At 36.9% G+C, this 18,082-nt stretch overlaps 1 protein-coding gene across 1 annotated transcript in view; it reads right to left on the bottom strand.

Moving 5' to 3' along the window:
- Positions 1-18,082, bottom strand: part of LOC129749140 (uncharacterized) — a 389,660-nt gene that overhangs the window by 12,366 nt on the left and 359,212 nt on the right. The window contains exon 5 of the mRNA XM_055744027.1: positions 16,968-17,852. Coding sequence (XP_055600002.1) covers positions 16,968-17,844 — 877 coding nt within the window. The 5' untranslated portion in view covers positions 17,845-17,852. The remainder of the gene's footprint in view (positions 1-16,967; positions 17,853-18,082) is intronic.

Below are 18,082 nucleotides of genomic sequence, written 5' to 3'. Positions count from 1 at the left end.
GGGTGGAAAACAGAAAAAAAAAACAAAAAAGGGGCTCAAATGTCAAATTGATCTGATTAAATCACCGACCAGTGAGCAGGTATCAAATTTGGTTTCATTAGAATTATCATTATCAAAACTTTTTGTAAGTCTTTGAGAGAGCTTTGCATTGGATAAGTTTACAAGTTTCACAAAACTGAGCATGCCTCATCTATAAAACAATTTCTTTGATGGGCTTGTTATATAGCTCAGTTGGCAAGTCTGTTGTCTCCTGAGCCGATGTCCGCGAGTTCGAGCCCAAGAGTAAATATCGAACACAGTTGTACCGGATAGTTTTTCAATAACGATCCGCCAACTGCAACGTTGATAAAGTCGCGAATGCCATAAAGATGGTAAAACGACTATAATCGAAAACAAAAAAATATCTTTGATGATTTTATTTGGTTCCGGCACAAATTTTTATCATAAACGATTACAAATCTTTTCAAAAAGGGCTCATTTTTTGTCGAATAATAAAAAAAAATGCTGCCGTGAATTTCCATTTGCCTGACCTAGATCCCAACGAGAATATTTTAAACATTTTATGTTCATGGAACTGCACAGTGGGCCCGGCCCAGGGGCAAAAAACCGACACAAAATACTCGTAAATGCTCGAATTTCTATGAAAACGTTGAACTTCCCCTAGTAGATGTGCTTTTTAATTTTCAAAAATTTTCCACTCCGTGGGGGTGTTTAATCAACGAAAAAGTTTGTTTATCACTTAAAGGCTCAAGGTTGAAAAAAGTCGGTCTACCAAACTCAAGTAGCTGTAACTTGCAATTTTAGGGACCGAATTATCCCAATCAACTTCTGTTGAATCACTTTGAATTTGCTAATCATTTATCTTCTTAACATTTGAGTTAGCTAATGAAATGTAGGGACATTTTTCAAAACTGTCACTAATATCTCTTAAATGCCTTAATTTACATGAGCAAATTGTGATAAATTTTGTATTTGTTTCAAAATCTGAGCTTAATTCTTCATTTTATTTTAAATTTTAATGGAATGACATATTTGAAAAAGTCAAATAGAGGAGTGAATATTGTTGAAACGCTGAAATACTTAAATATTTTTTCTTCTGAAGCCATACATTGATTGCCTTTACCATGCAGTTTCGGTCAGTTATAGGAAAACAATATATATGTAAAGAATCATAAGATTGGCAATTTCCTTTAATTTTCAGAAATTACTATCATATTTCGTGGATTAACAGATCTTGGTCATTCTAAGAAGTGAAAAAATACCTTCGGTCTTTAAGTGTTAAAAAAGTGTTGCCTTATTAGTAATTAATTTAAATTGTAGTCACATTCTCCATTGATTGGAGTGATCAGATTTCTAGTAGGCGCTTAAGAAACGTGTGACTTCAATTGACAGTCTTTGGTACCTTCTAATCACCAATATTTCACAAAATAAATTTAATCGTAATATACAACATGTTTAGGCCGCATGAAATCCATTTTCAAGGAAGATTCGGTAACAGAAAGTTCCTCATTAGGATTTTTCTTTGTAGATCAAAACATCTTAAAAACCGAAGGAATCGGACAAAATATTATAATAAAACTTTACTTCAAAAATAAAAGGCTAAGACGAATCTGTAATTCAAGTATAATTTAGAATTTCCAATTCTGTATTTTTTCTTTTGTTTACAGTTGGTTTATTGACAATTTTAAATCTTTACAAAGTGATGTCTAACACATTCCAAAATCCAATGCAGTACTATTCTCACTCTTTATAATTAGATTGCAAGATAACATTTGAGTTGTTGAATCACAGTAAAGATTCTCTTGCATGAATTCATCTCTCCCTCGATTTTACATCATTCAAATATGAATTATCAAACTAATCTATATTAAGAATTTCCAAAAAATAATGGATGACCGTAAAATGATTGAAGTACAGACCAAATAGAAATTAAATACGAAAATTTTAAATTTTAATAGTTAGAGTTTAAGTTTTAAAAATCTTTTAAAAATTTCTATATTTAAGTTATTGTGTTAATAAAACACAAAAGATTCCAGAGCAACAATAAATCAAAAGAAGAAATTGTGGGCAGTGTTTGCAATTTTTGCGTTCTCTATGAGTTTTTAGAGCCAAAAAGGAATGAAAATTATTTATAAAAGCTTTTTCAATATGAAGGAATTTGTGTTTTGAAAAAGAGATTAAAATTCATCTTTAAAACTCAAAATCTGCATTCACAATTATAACACAAGGAAGCAAAATGCACATTTTCTGAGGTGCAAAGAATTTTAAAACTGACTTATTCAGGGGTACTGGATGAAAATTTGTATTTTTTCTATCTGCTCTGTTTTTCGCTATAACTTTTGAAAATACAAGGTTTAAAATGCATTGAAAAAATTTGTGCCCCTTTTACCAAAAGTGTACAGTTTTAAAAAAGATTTAGAAAAAAAGGTTCTAACTTCATGATCAATTTTTCTGAAGACTGTGAGTAATTTACCGTGACTTCCGGGACGAAAAAATTATAAAATAAAAAAAAATGGTAAATTTATTTTTTTTCCAAATCGTTGTTTATTTTACGAACAAAATCTGTATAATTTTTTCGGAAATTTGCCAGTTAGTGGCATTCTTTCCTGAAATCTGCATTGATCGATTAAATTCTAAACTAGTTAATTAGTTTTCTGACAAAAAATCGAGTTAAGGACGCAAAAGTTTTCCAAAATTAGTTTGCCAATGGGGATTTTTTTTATTATCGAACAATTTGCGCCGGGGGTCTTCAGATTTTCCCCAAAATTGAAAATTTGGTTCATTTTTGCGACTTAAAAACACATGTATTTTTTCAGATTTCTGACATTTTTATTTTTCGAGTTAGCTTCGATTAGATTTTTTTTGTAAATAAAAAAAAACATTTTTCAAAGCTACATAACTCTGTTGTTTCTCAACGGAAATTATAAAATAGCACATCAAAATGCATTGAAATTTTATCAGCTTTCCAAATAGAATAGTTGAAAAAAATTTAATAATAACCTTCAACATGAAAAGTTGTAAATAAACTTTAAATGGCGTCTAAAAGTACCGTCTGCACCACTGAATATTTTGCAAAAAATACCATTATATAGCTCGATTCATGATGCAACTTTCATCTGAAGACATCAAAGTGGGCCTTTAACACCTTGAAGAGTTATGAAAGAAATAATGACAATAAATCTCTTTTTTTTTGCATCGAAAACAAACAATGGTCGAACAACTGCACTCACTTATGGAGATAGCAAGCACTTCTAACAACATGGAAACAAAAGAACTTACTATAGCAGGTAAAAAACACTACTTTTTCGTGCTTTGTAGAGTGTTTGCAACAAAACTGTCTTTAAATTTTAATCAAAATTCTTAGTATCGTATTGTTAATGTGATATAACTAATAATGGGAATGTTGCTTTTACAACCTGGTCATATACTATATAACTTATTAACTTTTCGATCAAAGATCATTGTGAAGCATAATCAATGCCAATAGTAGAAGGTTCAGTCCCTGTGTTTAGGATCACAAAAATGTGATTAAAGAATTAAATATAGACATGCTTTACATTGTTTTTATATCGGGAGCTATGCACTGGACACCAAAATTCTTTTCCCATAGATCAAAAAAGTATGAGAAAGTGGCACAAATGTAGTAGAAATAATCGAAGAGCTCAGTATGGCCAGCCCAGGCTGTAAAATGATGAAAATATGATACTTTTACCGTATTCGTTTTCTCCATTCGCCCAGTTTTGAGGTTTACCATATGATCGATCTCGGTACTATTGGTCACCCTGATGCGATACTTAAACGCCTGAAAGTATACTTTCCAACAGGAGCATTTAACCACTGCCATAATGTTGCCAAGTTGTTTGTTCTATTGTTAAGTGTATGTATTGTTTTAATTCGCGGGAAAAGTTAAAATTTTAAATGGAGACAAAATAAAATTCCTCTTTTCCGCTAGCTGTTCGCGAAACAACAAGTGTTTATTAATCTTCCGAAATGGTCCGCCACAACATTTGGTGCCGTGACCAGGATGGGAAAGCTTTCGCCAAGAGTTTGTTACTCTTGCAGCGTTAAGCTACCCCATCCTGTAACCTAACCTAGCCTCGATCACGCCTAGTGTACTGCATTTGACAATAAGCCGCTATTACTATCGAGCCATCATCAGAAACTGGATTCAATCACAGATGACCCGTTTGGTGTACCGCAACTCGTCAGCACCCTGCGGTAACGACCCAATTCCGGTTCAGAAGTCCCTAGCCTCCCAACATTACCAACTGATCCTGCCTATAAAACCGAAAATAGAGGAACCCGTATGGATTGCACTGGTATTCAGGTCCAATACCAGCCATTCGGGCATCATCTGCTGTGCTGACTATCCAAACAGTACACGCTACGAATGGTACGTTGTCCAAGGATCTTAGTCCCATGTCCCAGTGAACCGGAATCCAATTCGACCCAAAACTCACCAAGTAATCCTACACCGAATTTTAATTGCTTAGCCGCATCTGTTATGGCTCAGCATCAGCCCATCACAGCATTTCTATTAGTCCCACGTCCAGGCCTGGAATCCAGTGTAACCGTTCCAGAAACCAATAATCCAATGTGTGCACGTACCAGTCCAGTCCAACAGCAGTCGTCCTGTTCAAGTGATCCAATTCCACCAGTTAATGCGGATCCAGAAAATGTTCCCGCAAAAATCCTTCGTACTTTCTGTCCAGTCATGTGATTCATTGTTCCAACATTGCAAGTCAACATTTGATTCAAAACAAAGTTAGGGCTACTAGTGATAAAACAATCGTTTTAGGTGGCCGGTATGATCGATCTCGGTACTATTGGTCACCCTGATGCGATACTTAAACGCCTGAAAGTATACTTTTCAACAGAAGCATTTAACCACTGCCATAATGTTGCCAAGTTGTTTGTTCTATTGTTAAGTGTATGTATTGTTTTAATTCGCGGGAAAAGTTAAAATTTTAAATGGAGACAAAATGAAATTCCTCTTTTCCGCTAGCTGTTCGCGAAACAACAAGTGTTTATTAATCTTCCGAAATGGTCCGCCACAACACCATACTAAAAAGAACATAATTCGTCGTCAGTGTTTTGCTACCTCGATCGCTCACACACGAATCTTCAGTGTTCCACCGTCCATTTTAAATCAAATCTGGGGAATTACGGATGCAAAAATTAGCGCATAAACTTCTAAAAATGACAGTAAAATGTGCATAACTTGTTGTGACCTGGTGCAAAACTAGGTACAAACGAATACGTTATTAGATTTTTGGATATAACATGAAGTCAGTTAAGCTGCAACAATCTACCGCCCCTTCTTTCATAACAGTCCCATATACAAAAATAAGCAAGCGAGACAATCAGCTTTTTCTGTTTTGGAATATATTTTTAAATTGTGACCACCACTATCAGCATAAACGGAAATCGTTTCTAGGTTGTCATAATAAATCGTTAGGCCTGAAATTTTCGAAATTGGGTTATTGGTAAGGTCGAGAGCACCATTTTTTTCATTATGGGACTGTTAATCGACCATATTTGAAACCTTTTTTCAAATCTACTAGCATAACAGTCCCATACAAAATATATGTTTTCTTTCTAAGACTTAAATTTGATCATTTTTTAACTTCTGAATGCAATTGTCAGAAAAAGAAACATACTTTTGCCAAAAAATATCATGAATTTCACATTGTAAGTTGAATCTTTTTATGATTTTTGATTGCATCCGATAGTTTTTCGCTCAGGAAGTCATTCCTAAGAAAGTCAGACCTGCCTTCGAAAACTACTATGCATCATTCGACATCAAGTGAGTTAAAAAAATGTTTAAATGATTCAAAGCAATAAACCATGGGAGCAATGGGACTGTTATTCAGGTATATTTCATATAGGACAGCCAAAAATTGATATTTTTTTTCGAAATTTCTAGAACAAAACCTCTTTTTTTAGTCTTTTATGTTGAAGCCTTATGTTGACCTAAAATTACGAAAATTCATATGGGACTGTTATGCGAGTAAGGGCAGTCTGAAAAGGACGAAAAAATAGTGTTTTTACCAGCTTTGATAAGTTCTTTTGTTTCCATGTTGTTAGAAGTGCTTGCTATCTCCATAAGTGAGTGCAGTTGTTCGACCATTGTTTGTTTTCGATGCAAAAAAAGAGATTTATTGTCATTATTTCTTTCATAACTCTTCAAGGTGTTAATGGCCCACTTTGGTGTCTTCAGATGAAAGTTGCATCATGAATTGAGCTATACAATGGTATTTTTTGCAAAATATTCGGTGGTGCAGACGGTACTTTTAGACGCCATTTAAAGTTTATTTACAACTTTTCATGTTGAAGGTTATTATTTAATTTTTTTCAACTATTCTATTTGGAAAGCTGATAAAATTTCAATGCATTTTGATGTGCTATTTTATAATTTCCGTTGAGAAACAACAGAGTTATGTAGCTTTGAAAAATGGTTATTTTTTATTTACAAAAAAATCTAACCGAAGCTAACTCAAAAAATAAAAATGTTAGAAATCTGAAAAAATACATGTGTTTTTAAGTCGCAAAAATGAACCAAATTGTCAATTTTGGGGAAAATCTGAAGACCCCCGGCGCAAACCCGTCAGATAATAAAAAAAAATCCCCCAATGTTTTATTTTTTCCCTTGTGGATTAATACTTTCCCATTATCAGTCAATTATTTTTTCGGTAACAACTCAATCCAGCAAGCTAACATTTGAAAGAGCTTTTTTCTGATTTAAAATCTAGCTTAAGGTTTGATACTCTACATCTGAAAATTTATCTATTTCAATTGAAATTGATAAATACTCTTCACTAAATTAACCCTTCATGGCTTCTCTTTATAATTGCTTTATAATTGTTGCTATTTTATTTGTTTCCGTACAGTTAAAATTGAAAATTTTGTATTATAACCGGAAATTCAAGAGCAAATTAATTAAAATGAAGTTTCAGAAACATCATACTTCAGTATCTGATTTTAATAATCTTATTTTCAACTAAATTTATATTTAGAGTGTTGATTTTTATTTTGAGAATTTGAAAAGTCAAAACCAGAATTTCGAACGAGGGTTGTGTTTCCAAATTGAAAATAATATTACGAAATCTGCAAATCACTATTCAGTAAATTACTCCAATGAAAATTTTGAACACCGTTAATCAGTTTGTAATGCATAGCAATAATTAACTAAAACTTATCTAAAAACTTTACTTTTTGTTTGGCCTAGCCCTAATATTCAGAAGCTCAACAACGTGTCTAAAATTTTCATTCGTAAAATGACATTTATAACAAGAAATTCTTTGAAGATCTTTAAAAGGGACAATTTCAAACTACTAGATATACAAATCATGACAATTTTCTTTTTATTAACATTTTTTGCAGTGAATATTATAAATATGCTGGTTGTTCTATAAATATTGAAAACGTTTGTTAAAAGATTTCATTATTCTTCTCTTATTTCATATTTTTCGAAATACTTCTGATTTTGTTCAGTGAAATTGAAGTGGAGAAGAAGGAGCAATGTGCATCATCCCTGTAAGATTACTTATACCGCATATATCTTTCATAAAGCATATTTTTTGTTCGATATCAGAATATTCAAAACACTGTTTTGATGCAACAGCCAACAGATGAAATAAATTTTCCACTTTAAATGGAGTTTCCCTTCAGACGCTTCTGGCCAGCACTCACACACACGCTCACCCCGAGTCCGTCCTCCTGGCACTGGGAAACCGAAACAGCTACCCAGGCACAAGTATTTTATCTACGTAGTTTTCTACCCTCCTTCTACCGAAGAAAGTTTAGGTGTTTTCAAGTATCGTTACTTTTATCCCGTTGGTTAGTTTCTAATTGCTTGCTGTCCCGTCAACTTGCAAGACGAATATTGGTGATTTGGTTTAAAAATACTTCCGTTGTATGTCAATCAAATATTGATTTAAAGTGCTTTCAATAGGACATTCAGTTTAACTCAGTGAATGATTTGAAAAAAAAAATTGGATAAGAATCTACGCATTCTGTAATTGCCGAGAGAAAATATGGCTACTGAACCATTGGAAACAACAATTGCAACCGATCCAGAGATTTCCACTTCCGTTGAATCTGAAGTGATACTAACTCCAATATATCCATATCGCTATCTGCTAATGACCTCGAATAAAAGTTTATATAACGAAGTAAAGACAATCGAAAAAGAGGTAACGGAACTATGTGGACAGGTGTGTAAAATAACCGCTTTGAAAGATGGCGATTTGTTGATACTGACCAAAAGCTTAGAGCAAGCTGAAGAACTTAAAAGGCTTACGGTGATCGATGAAACGATAGTTGTTCAGGTGAAAGATCACCCATCGCTAAACACTGGCCGTGTTGCTTTGGTTTTTGATTCGAACCACTGCAGCGCAGACATTTTGTCACAGCTAAAAAAGGAGAATCAGGGAGTGATCGGTTTAAGGAAATTGTCCAGAACGCCGACGGGGCGTCCTGCAGAGAAATCGTACATCGTTAGCACCGAGAGTCGAATCTTGCCCACACAGCTGAAACTCTTTTCCGAAATCATTCCAGTCCGGCGTCATTATCCTGCTCCCCTGAGATGTTTTTCCTGTTGGGAATTCAAGCATAGCAGTCGGTTTTGTAAGCGAACCAGAATCTGTCCATTTTGTAGTAAACGTCACGTGAAGAAAAAGTGTACCGGGCCTCTCAGATGTCCAGCTTGTCTTGGAGATCACGATGCATTCTCCATCGAATGTACCGTTCTCACATACGAAATGGCTATCGTTAAACTCAAGGAGGACAAAATGATCGGTTGGACTGAAGCCCGCGAGGTTGCAGAGAGTCTCTACACCGACCCAGGCAAATTCACCATCGACGACAACTTGGACGACGAGTGCACGAAACTGATCAAATCACTGGAAGAAGCGCAATCGATGGATGAGTTGAAATCGCTAGACTTGGCCTGTAAGAATGTAGATATGATTAAGTCAATGTTCCAGGAACAGATCAGACAGGTCAAAAAGATGCGCAATCAAATGGAGGTAGAAATGATAAGACGCAGCAAGTCCGATATCAAAGCTAAACAACTGAAGAGAGAGCTAGAGACTTTGAGAGAGGAAATGCAAACTTTGCAACGTCAGGTACGCGCTTCGAAAGAAAAGGGCAGTTCATTGAAAAGTTTGCAAGATATCGCTACACAATGTGCTAATGAAGAAAAAAGCCCTACGGAAGTAAAAACAACACAAACCGTTTCCGAAGAGTTGCCGATTGCACAAAACTTTTCCATTGGATCGGACGAGGAAGACGTAAATACAACAACGTGCGCATCGAAAGAGACTGAAGAATCAAATTCAGAAGACGCGAAGCAGGCAGAGCTAGAAGCGATGACGGAAAGTCTTGAGCTAGTAACACTTGACAAACAGGAGGATGGCCGTCTATCATCACACTCCTCGTTTGAAATCATTAACACCGAAGATGAGAATGAATCCTAATTAGATTAGTAGACCTTAATTTTTTTACATTCATTTCTGTACAAAACTTTATATTGTCTACACTTACTCACAGAGGACCCAATAATTCATGGCTGTTCAATGGGTATCCGAATTTTTACTCGGCTTAAAAATAAGAAATAATAATAATGAAAAAAAAAACAAAACTTTTTATATTTTTGTCAAAAGTATTGAAATAAATGATTTGAGACATAACAAAACTTATTGTGACTTTTTTTAAAGAACAGTTCCTCACTCAATTATGTTTATAAAACAGAAGATAAAGAGTTGTATTATCGGGTGTGTCGAATGAATTTTTTTAAATTTCGAAAAGCTTGTAGTCTAAAAAGTCTTCTTACTTTTCTTTTTGGTCAAAACGAACGACAGAATTTTTGTGAGATTAAGGTTCCTGGATTTTTATTTGAATTTTTTTATGGAAAAAGCGATAATTTGTTCGTAGAAAGTCACTTTTTCTGTTTTTCTTGAACATTTTGTTCTCAAGCGATGCAAATGAAATTGCTAAATTGTTTCATTCTGTTTTCATGAAAAGAATTCAGCAACACTTCCAGATTTTCCGTCCTATTATCAGCAATAATTTTAACAAGAAAGTATTGATTTTAGAGCCTTGAAGAGTTCTGATGAAATGATCACCAATAAATTTTCTATCGTATGCAAAAAAAAAAAATAGAATTGCCAGAATTTCATGATCTACTTTTAGTTTTATATTTATCATATTTCTGTAAAGTATAGCAGTATATAATTACACCACTAAAACCGGTATGAAATTGGCTTTATGGTGAATATAAACTTAACAAGGAAATCTCGCGTTAATATACTTAAAATCTAGTGCAAAGTTTAATTTAAGTCCAAGAAAATCTGAGAAATTTCAAATTGACAAAAAGTTTGAAAAACAGCTACCTTTGATAAATTACTCAAAAAATCTGTGTTTCGTATTTTGACCATCTAAAAAAGCAAAAATGTGACAATATATAGCTTCTAACTTCGAATTCTTTGGACATTAAGTGAATTTTTTCAGCATTCTATAGCTGATCTACTTTGAATCAGTGTTCCGAAAATCACTCGGAAGAAACGCTCATGATAGGTTTCTAGTTGGAAACATTCAAAGCCGATTGCTGCTGCCTGTTGTTCCCTAGAGATTCGGAAAAGCGACAATGCGAAGTCAATGTAAACAAGATTCAAAAGCGAGAGCAGATTCGCATCTAAGTCGATCTCTCAAGCTCACTACCTGGTGTATCAGAAGTGATTGAGACACTGACTGATACAAGATCCAATTCGAAAATCCACTCACTCACTAAAACTCAATCAATGCGGCCTTGCATCGGTTCATACAGCATTCGATCATCGATCAGTAAACGAGTGAGTAAGTGAGTGATTGAGCAAGAAAAGTTATTGACTAAAAGAAGAAACTGAAAATCAGGTAGCTCCTCACTCAGTTAGGAATTCCAACTGGAGAAGAAACGTCTCTCTTGCAAATTTTATTTCTTTGATTCTCGGAGCAGCGCTGTCGAACACAATCTTTGCCCCGCTGGGAGATAAACCAACCGACAATTTAGGTTTTGCTTTCGCTGTTGAAAACGTTTCAGTGTCTCTCATGAGAATTGAGTGATTTTCGGAACACTGCTTTGAATAACGGAAAACTGAAGTGTTGTAGGTAAATAAAGTCTGAGAAACATATTTGAGTTATATTACGAGATTTCCAAAACTATAAATTTTGCAAAAATCGGTTGAGAAACAAGAGAGATTTATTAATTTTAGTTAGGAATGTCAAATTGATACTCCAGGGCCGAGGGTTGAGAAAATCTTCTACAGGGTCCAGCAATTGAAGTGCTACGTTGGAACTTACAAAACATTTGATCAAAACAAAAACTTTTTCTTTCAAATTTAATACGATTACATCAAAACAGATCATATTTTTTTCCATTGGCGCCTTTCGATTTGTCCTTGGGCTTAACCACTCGCTGCAGAAGCACAAGGCACATATTCTAAAAAGCCCGCAGGTGGTTTTTGTGGTATTTTATCCCAGGATTCAACTAGATGGCGCTTCCAACCCGTCATGTTTTGTAGAGTAGACTTCGGGCTTCTGTATACCCTAGACAGCCAAGTCCATAGGGTTCAGGTCCGGCGAACTCCCCGACCACTCCGTACTCGAAATTAACCCTCGAAAAAATATCGCACACAAAAATTGGGACCTCTTTCCTTCGTAAGCCAATGCGAAGTTCTGCTGAAAAACCACCAACCAAAACCAAAAATAGGACGTGAGGATTCGATGGAGTGAGGAGATTCGATACGTAAATTGATTGATCTACACCTCTTCAGGGTGTTCGGTTGATCTTCACCAGGGAAGTACGGGAGATTCCGACTCAGACCTTTAATGTTTAAGACAGATTTCTGTCGTCTTGTGGCCGTTTGCATAGGTTCGTGATCACGAACGAATCACGATATTCGTCAAATTTTTCATGCGCGGATCGCGTAAGCTGCGCCTTCGCCATGTCTACCCGCTCTTGCTTCTGTTCAAACGAGAAGTCTTGAAATCTTAGGATCTTGTTGTTGTTTATTGTTGTTTATTAAAAAAAACCATCTGACTTAAATGTCTTAATGGTTTACTTACACGCAAAATAATTTTCACTCAAAAAGTAAGTGACATCTGTAGTAAATTCTCGCCATACGTAATTTCATTTGAATTTTAAGTGATGGGTCAAGTGAATTCACTTAAGTGACCGGTCAAGTGAATTAGGTACACTATGACGTTCGAGTGAAATTTATCTGAATTTCTAAGTAAGTTTCAAGTTAATTATCTCTCGCGTTTTTAAATAAAAGAACATTTATAGAACACCACTTCGATTTCAAATACTTAGGGGAGATGAGGGCATAACGAGCACCCAGGGCATAATGAGCACTCCTTTTTTCTACATAAGTACGTATTTTCTTAAACAAATTTTCATAAGAACTTGTTTCGTACTACCCATAGTATTAATTTTTCAACAAAAAAGAAATATTTTTTTCATCTTTACAGAAATATTTAATAATAACCAGCTAGGTTCTCAAGTGACGAAAATATTATAATTTTTGAGCACCACCAAATAAGCTTTTATGACCTTTAAATCATCTTGATCTGAAATGTACGCACTGCAACATGATCTACACATTGTTTCTCAATTTTCAACATCATAAAATTTTTGATTTTTCACTTTAATCAATTTTAAAACGCGTTTTTACTTTAATTTGCTCACTAGAGGCGAACAGAGCACTTTCAATGAAGGCATAATGAGCATTTTCTGCTGGGAATCTAGCAGCGAATTCAACTCGATGAAGTCAACTGAATAATAGAGCTACAGCTTGACTTGTTTCATCTGTCGATTTAGCCTATTGGTTAGGTGTCTGAGAGGTAATCAGTAGACTCGAGTTCGATTCCTGTTCGAGCGGATTTTTTTTTGCACATATTATTCATGATTAATTTTTTTTATTGTTACATTATACGGCTAATAGCATCAAAGCATCATCCGTCAAACAAAACACCAGAAACATAATGTATGAGCATGTGTTAATTCTTTAAATTCTACAAACAGACCTAGATTATTTTGTTATTGCTTTGTTTGATGAATCTACGCCTCACCGTTTAGTGCAATCATGATCATGAATGATAAATGAAAAAAAAATCACCTCCACCAGGAATCGAACTCGAGCCTACTGATTACCTCTCCGACGTCTAACCAATAGGCCAAATCGTCAGACGATACAAGTCAAGCTGTAGCTCTATTACTCAGTTGACTTCATCGAGTCGAATTTGCTGCTAGAACCCCCGGCAGAAAACGCTCATTATGCCTTCATTAATGGTGCTCATACTGCCTCGGGGGGTTTCTCATTATGCCTCTACAGTGACTGGTTTTCAGCTTTCGGCAAAAATTTTTAAAATGCATTTTTAAACGTTTTTATCTACTTTTTCAAGTTTCATCCAATTAGGCAATAGACTATTTGAGTGTCTGAACACGAAACAATGATGTAATTTACATATTACAGCTGTTCTCTATGGTTAAATAAGCATTTTCCTTAAGGTGGCCATTATGCCCCCATCTCCCCTACATTACGCTTTCGCCATAAATTTATTGATTGGAAAATTCCATCGTAATCCCAAGGCAGATCGGTTACTGCGGGTAGTGCGACTTCTAAATCTTCCCTGCTGCAAACCAGAAAATCTGTCCAGTCCAACCCACAAGCTGAAACATGATAACACCTTTAAAAAACTTTTTATTACATCACGTTTAACACAAACTACCCCCAAAATCGTCTAGTAAAGAATTGGGAAAATTCAAATCCAGCATAAGCTTTAAACGCTGCTCTATAGAATTTGCCATCTTGACTCTGAAAATAAACACAATTACAACCCGACATTCACTTGAAATTCAAGTGATGGGGAAGTGAATATTTTTTCTCACTTCAAATTCAATGACGACTGAAGTGAATTTGGATGAATTCACTTGAAATTTAAGTGGCTGCCAAGTGAAATGTATATGTAGCACTTGAATGGAAGAAAATCACTGGATCCTTGTTTTTAAGTGAAAAATCATGTGTATTTTAAAGGTGAATTTGGGTTCAGTGTAATCTAGGTCTATCTAAACATACATTCAAAGTTTTCTTATTAGCTTGTTCTTAATTGGTCACTATTGCTGGATTCGATCAAGCGTTTAAAGGTTGCAGCTGAGACATTAAGTCAAAGAGAGCATAGTTGCGTCAGAAGCTTACTTTTGCACAACGCAGGGGGTCATTGCTACCATAGCGCGTATTTCTTGATTCCAGTGATAGCCAGACACGATTTCGCAGGATTTTTTCGCCACAAACAGTGATTGGCCAATATAATGGCGATTCGACAGCGTGTGGAGGCCAAGCAAAGCGTAGCGTTGTGCATAAGGTGGCATATTTCGAGGATTATCCCACGGTAGATCACGCAGAGCATAACGTACGAATTTTCGTTGAACCGCTTCGAAACGCGCCACCCATGTAGTTTCGAATGGCCACCACACCAGATTTGCAGATTCTAATATTGAACCATCCAGGCAGCAATATAGAGCTCGTAGACAAACAGGATCTGTAAATTCTTTACTCAGACGTATGACAAACCCCAGCATTCGGTTGGCCTTTTAAAGTGTAGTACAGTAGTATTCCTTGAATGTCATAAGACTATCCGAAACAACGCCAAGGTCCTTTATTTGATTAACACGTTGTAGAAGTTCGCCCTGGATATTATAGTCGTACAAAAATGGAAGTTTCTTGCGTCCAAATGTTATGATACAGCACTTAGAAACGCTTAAGGCCAGTAGGTTGACAGCACACCAGTTCACTACTGTATCGAGGAATTGCTGTATTTTCTGACAATCTGCCAAACTATTAACGTTCAGAAAAATTTTCAAATCGTCCGCGTACACAAGTACTCCGCATCCAAAAAGCAGCATGTTAATATCATTGCTGAACAGGGTGAATAATAAAGGGCCCAAATTACTTCCTTGTGGTACTCCTGAAGTCGGAATGAAATCTGAAGATTCAGATGTTCCGATTTTAACAGGAAGACGACGATTTGTTAAATAGCCTCTGATCCAGGCACAAAATCTCTCAGATACTCCCAGGCGTTCTAGCTTTAAAAGTAAAATTGAGTGATAAACTGAGTCAAACGCCGCAGTGATGTCCGTGTAAATTGCGTCGACTTGTTTGCCACAATCCATATAAGATATGCAGAATGATGTGAATACTGCCAGATTAGACGTTACCGAGCGTTTCGGAAAAAAAACCGTGTTGATTGTCCGAAACTCTAACTAAGTTTTGTATACTTCGAAATAATCACTCCTAAAGTTTTCTAGCTGTTCAATTGCCGGACCCTGTACATTAAAGGGTGATACGGTCAAAATTTGGTCAATATCAACTTGAAGTATTTCTTTCAATTTTGCATTTAAAAAATCTGAACACCCCTCATTTTGAAGGTGTGTGTGCGTAGAATGTTGCTTCTATTTTGATTTTTGAATTCACTCTTCAGTTGTCAAAATGCCGTCCAAGAAAGAAGAGCAGCGTATCAAAATTTTGCTCGCGCATCGCGAAAATCCAAGCTACTCGCACGCAAAGCTGGCAAAATCGCTAAAAGTTGCCAAATCAACCGTTACAAATGTAATTAAAGTGTTTGGGGAACGTTTGTCGACAGCCAGGAAGTCTGGATCGAGGGGAAATCGAAAACCGAAAGCCGCTGAGACGACAAAGAGTGTTGCCGGTAGTTTCAAGCGAAACCCTAACCTCTCTCTCAGTGATGCCGCAAATAAGATGGTTGTATCATCTACAACGGTGCATCGAGCCAAAAAACGAGCCGGACTATCACTTACAAGAAGGTAGTGACTCCAAATCGCGAAGATAAACAAAATACGACGGCCAAAGCGCGATCCCGGAGGCTGTACACGACGATGCTGACGAATTTTGACTGCGTGGTAATGGACGACGAAACCTACGTCAAAGCCGACTACAAGCAGCTTCGGGACAGGAGTTTTATACGGCAAAAGGAAGGATAAAGGTAGCAGATATGTTCAAGCACATGAAACTGTCAAAGTTCGCGAAGAAATATCTGGTTTGGCAAGCCATCTGTACCTGTGTCTTGAAAAGCAGCATTTTCATAGCTTCTGGGACTGTCAACCAAGAAATTTACGTGAAAGAGTGTTTGAATAAATGTCTGCTGCCTTTCCTGAAGAAACACGGTTGTTCCGTACTGTTTTGGCCGGATTTGGCATCTTGCCATTACGGTAAAAAGGCCATGGAGTGGTACGCCGCCAACAACGTGCAGGTGATTCCCAAGGACAAGAACCCTCCCAACACGCCAGAGCTCCGCCCGATTAAGAAATATTGGGCTATTGTCAAGCGGAACCTTAAGAAGACCAAAAACCTGCTAAGCAGCAGTTCAAGGCAAACTGGCTTTTTGCGGCGAAGAAGGTAGACAAGGTGGCTGTACAAAATCTGATGTCAGGGGTTAAGCGTAAGGCCCGGCAATTCGGATTTGGAAAAGCGGAAGCCTAACTGAATATTTTTCCTGAATTTTATACTCACTAAACTTGAAAAAGAAATTTAATTTGATTTTTTAATAAACGATTTCACCGATTTACACGCGTTTTCCCTTGACCAAATTTTGACCGTATCACCCTTTATTGCATCTATGCCTTTACAAGAACACAATAAATGCTTTAAAATCTAGAAAAATTCAACAATCTGAAGGATGCTGGGGCAAATGCAACTGCAAACAAGTGAAGTGATTATTTCTTGACATATCATTTTTTTTAAATTGGTATTGACTAGTATTTTATGATGATTTACAATCTATCGTAAAAAAATAGTTGTGAAACAAATTATATTTGAGGGAAGCTTCCCGGGCCGCACAGGCATGTCTTGAGAGCCGCATGCGGCCCGCTGGCCTCGGTTTGCTCATTCCTGGTCTAAATAATTACTCACCGGAATAATCCTGCGGTATTTTGTAGCCCTTTTTCCGACTGTTGCCGGACTTGGAGTTAAACGCGTGAAACACCTTATAGTTCCTCATAAACCGATACAGCAGGAAAAGCTCCCCGGTTGTTGGGCTAGCTGAGGTGGAGGATTTCTTCTTCTGCTTCTGTTGTTTCCGTTCCGAGGTGCTGGTCGATTCCGCGGAACTAGAGGAGGTCATGGTTTGATCCCCGGAAGATGATCCGGTCGCATCGGAAACGTAGGACAGCCGAACCACTCGGGGAAGTGAAAATTTGTCCAGAAATTGTTCGGCAATCAGCGGCTCTCCGGCGGATTCGTTACTTAGCTTCGATCCCTTGCTCTCTCCCGTGGAACAATCGCCACCGGATGAGAGGGAGTTGAGCTTGTATCGTTGTTGCCGCTGGCGTAGAATGGCCGCCGTTTCGATTTCGTTCCTTCGGGCGAACCGGGCGTTTTCGAAATCCGCCACCGAGAACATGTTGGCGCTCGTGTCGTGGGAGTTGAACCTCCTCAGCTTCGGTTTGTGGCCATCGCGACCCGATGAGGATACTATTGCCAGTGGGAGGTTAGTTTGCGAATTGAAGGTGGACGCTATCGAGTTGGTCCCCATGGCCATTGCAGCTCCGGCACCGGCTGGATTCGGACCATTGGTAAGGTTCATGTTGTGACCGATTTTGGCCAGGAAAAAGATGGGATTTTGCTTAAATTTCCCTTTCTTGCCGAGCTGTTGCTGTTTCTGCTGTTGCTGCGCCGTCGCCACTGGCATGTGCGGACTAGATTGGATCAACCAATTGGCCAGATGTCGTTGGCGCTCGAACTCGACGTTGGCCCTCTGCATATCGGCCATCTTCAAGGCATCGGTCATGCTGGGCGCTGTAAGAAAAGAAAAAAAGAAAGATTAAAAACAATCCTAAGAATGACAGTTTCGCTTACGAGAATAATGAATCTATCCTTACTGAAGTCATCAAAATCAACAGATATTGAACAGATGATAGTTTGTTTTCAAAGTCGTCGTTGTCGGTGCATGAAGTTCGCAAATGATAATCAAGATATCATGCCTGCAAGCTCACTGAAGCAGCAGAGTAAAAAAGATTAACGTGTGT

Source organism: Uranotaenia lowii, chromosome 2, assembly GCF_029784155.1.
Source record: "Uranotaenia lowii strain MFRU-FL chromosome 2, ASM2978415v1, whole genome shotgun sequence".
Lineage (NCBI taxonomy): Eukaryota > Metazoa > Arthropoda > Insecta > Diptera > Culicidae > Uranotaenia > Uranotaenia lowii.
Note: the sequence above shows the minus strand (reverse complement) of the source record. Positions and strands in the feature narration are given on the sequence as shown.